Source organism: Pinus tabuliformis, chromosome 1_2 (genome assembly GCF_031772625.1).
Source record: "Pinus tabuliformis cultivar Carrire ecotype Pingquan chromosome 1_2, CPIR1, whole genome shotgun sequence".
NCBI classification, from domain to species: domain Eukaryota; kingdom Viridiplantae; phylum Streptophyta; class Pinopsida; order Pinales; family Pinaceae; genus Pinus; species Pinus tabuliformis.
Window position 1 is genome coordinate 575426660 of NC_142298.1, and position 1714 is coordinate 575428373.

At 38.9% G+C, this 1714-nt stretch overlaps 1 protein-coding gene across 1 annotated transcript; it reads right to left on the bottom strand.

Annotated features, from left to right (window-relative positions):
• Nucleotides 1–424: 424 nt before the first annotated feature.
• LOC149206914 (uncharacterized) lies at nucleotides 425–1304 on the bottom strand. The gene is made up of 2 exons (XM_089397837.1): nucleotides 657–1304; nucleotides 425–547 (listed from the first exon to the last, which is right to left on the bottom strand). The coding sequence occupies exons 1-2, from the start codon at nucleotides 1302–1304 to the stop codon at nucleotides 425–427; spliced, it is 771 nt and encodes a 256-aa protein (XP_089253963.1).
• Nucleotides 1305–1714: the final 410 nt, after the last annotated feature.

A 1714-nucleotide genomic window follows, 5' to 3' on the forward strand; every position in this document is an offset into this window, starting at 1 on the left:
TACAACTCATTTGGGGAAGTTTTCTCTAATCTTTTGTATTTAATAGACTGCATTCCATTTTTCATTTATTTTTTTGCTTGGATTTTAATCCAACAAACATTATCTGCAGCATCTGAAAATTACGGGTTCATTCTTCGATGATAGCCTGGACATATAAAACCGCTAAGAGAGAAGACACAGGGAAGGAAAAGAAGCAGAATGAAACAATTCTAAGAGAACATAATATATCATGTCCACTGAAACGCTATAGGTATATTTCCACCGAAAGAATACATAATTGTCATGTCCATTGAAGTATAAGATATCACTAATCTGAAGAAAAATAAATGATATAGATAACTTCTACCAGGAAGAGGTTACCTGTCTTTTCTTTCCTTTGCGCTAACAAAAGTAAATTAAATTAGTGAACTGATGAATTACGTGATCATGATTTCTTGAATAACAATTCCTCTAACTCTCGGTTTCTCTCCTCCAATTGTTTTATGTTCCTCTTCAGTTCAATAACGTAATCTTTTGTTTGAAGAAGCACAGTAGCTCTGCTTGCATTCTATTTCAGACAACAATTAACAGCTGAAGAATTAGATCCACTAACCATATTATACACACAAACAACATTTCAAAGCTGGAAAAATGAAAGATGTTAACAGAAACCGTACCTTGGGCTTTAGGGGCACTAATGCCCGTAAAGCAGAGAACACATCACTCATCTGTTCTCGCCTCTTTCGTTCTGCTACAACATGGTGGATAGCAAGCTTGTCGTAATTACTGCTTATGACCACGCTCGGTTCGCCACAATTATTGTTATAACTTGGGGGTCGAAGGATTTTGTGGTTGTTGATGTCATTCAAAAAACGGATAAACCGCTTCTGCAAAGACCAGTATTTTTTTGGCTTGCAGTAACGTGGTAAATCGGGGTTTACAGCCTTCCATTTAATAAACGCGCTGTCGTTTTTCTTACCAAAAGATAACCCTAAGTCCTTCCAGTTAACGTGGATCCCTTCAGTGGAATGTAAAACAATAGATTCCTCCTCTTGCAGTGAGGGTTGCTCGTTATAAATGGCGATCTGACATAGTGGAAGGAGTTCCGACGAAACGAGATCACTAGAGGACGGAGAAGGGAAAGAGGCGACCGGATAATCGGTAGCAACAGATTCGAGTAAATCTGGTTGCCAGTCGGGCAGGGGCTGGAGAAAGTCAAGTTCACAAACGTTGTAATCATCAATTATGCTGCGATCTATAGCTTCCGCAAAAGTTTTATAGATGCCATCTAATAAGAATTTCGGAGAAGGCGTTCGAGAAGACATCTTATCAACAAATTCAGGAACTTGCAAGAGAGCAAACATGGAATTGTGATTAGATCAGGTCCTTGCTTATCACTTTATGAGCATGCCAGGTGTGGAATTCATAATGAAAGGTTTCAATGGAAAATACTGTAATTACCTCAATAGATTCCGATGGTAGCGAAGATGGACTTACAGGTGGGCTGGGTAGGAGCCAAAACCGATCCGCGATTACTCTGTTGTTTATTGCCGAATGCTTGTCGAAGACCTATTCTGGTGAAACGTAGATAAACCAGATGCAATTCGTGATGAACGGAAGTTTTATATGAGAACTACGCATAAAGGATTTCCAGAGATATGCAGAGTTAACAACAGTTTTTCAATATAGAGTTGCACATAGAATTGACAAATACAGGTTGCGTGTCCATGTGGTA

Coding starts and splice junctions, on each gene's coding strand:
- LOC149206914 (XM_089397837.1), bottom strand. CDS start 1,304: ATGTCTTCTCGAACGCCTTCTCCGAAATTCTTATTAGATGGCATCTAT. Junction 548..656: donor TAGTGCCCCTAAAGCCCAAG/GTACGGTTTCTG, acceptor TGTCTGAAATAG/AATGCAAGCAGAGCTACTGT.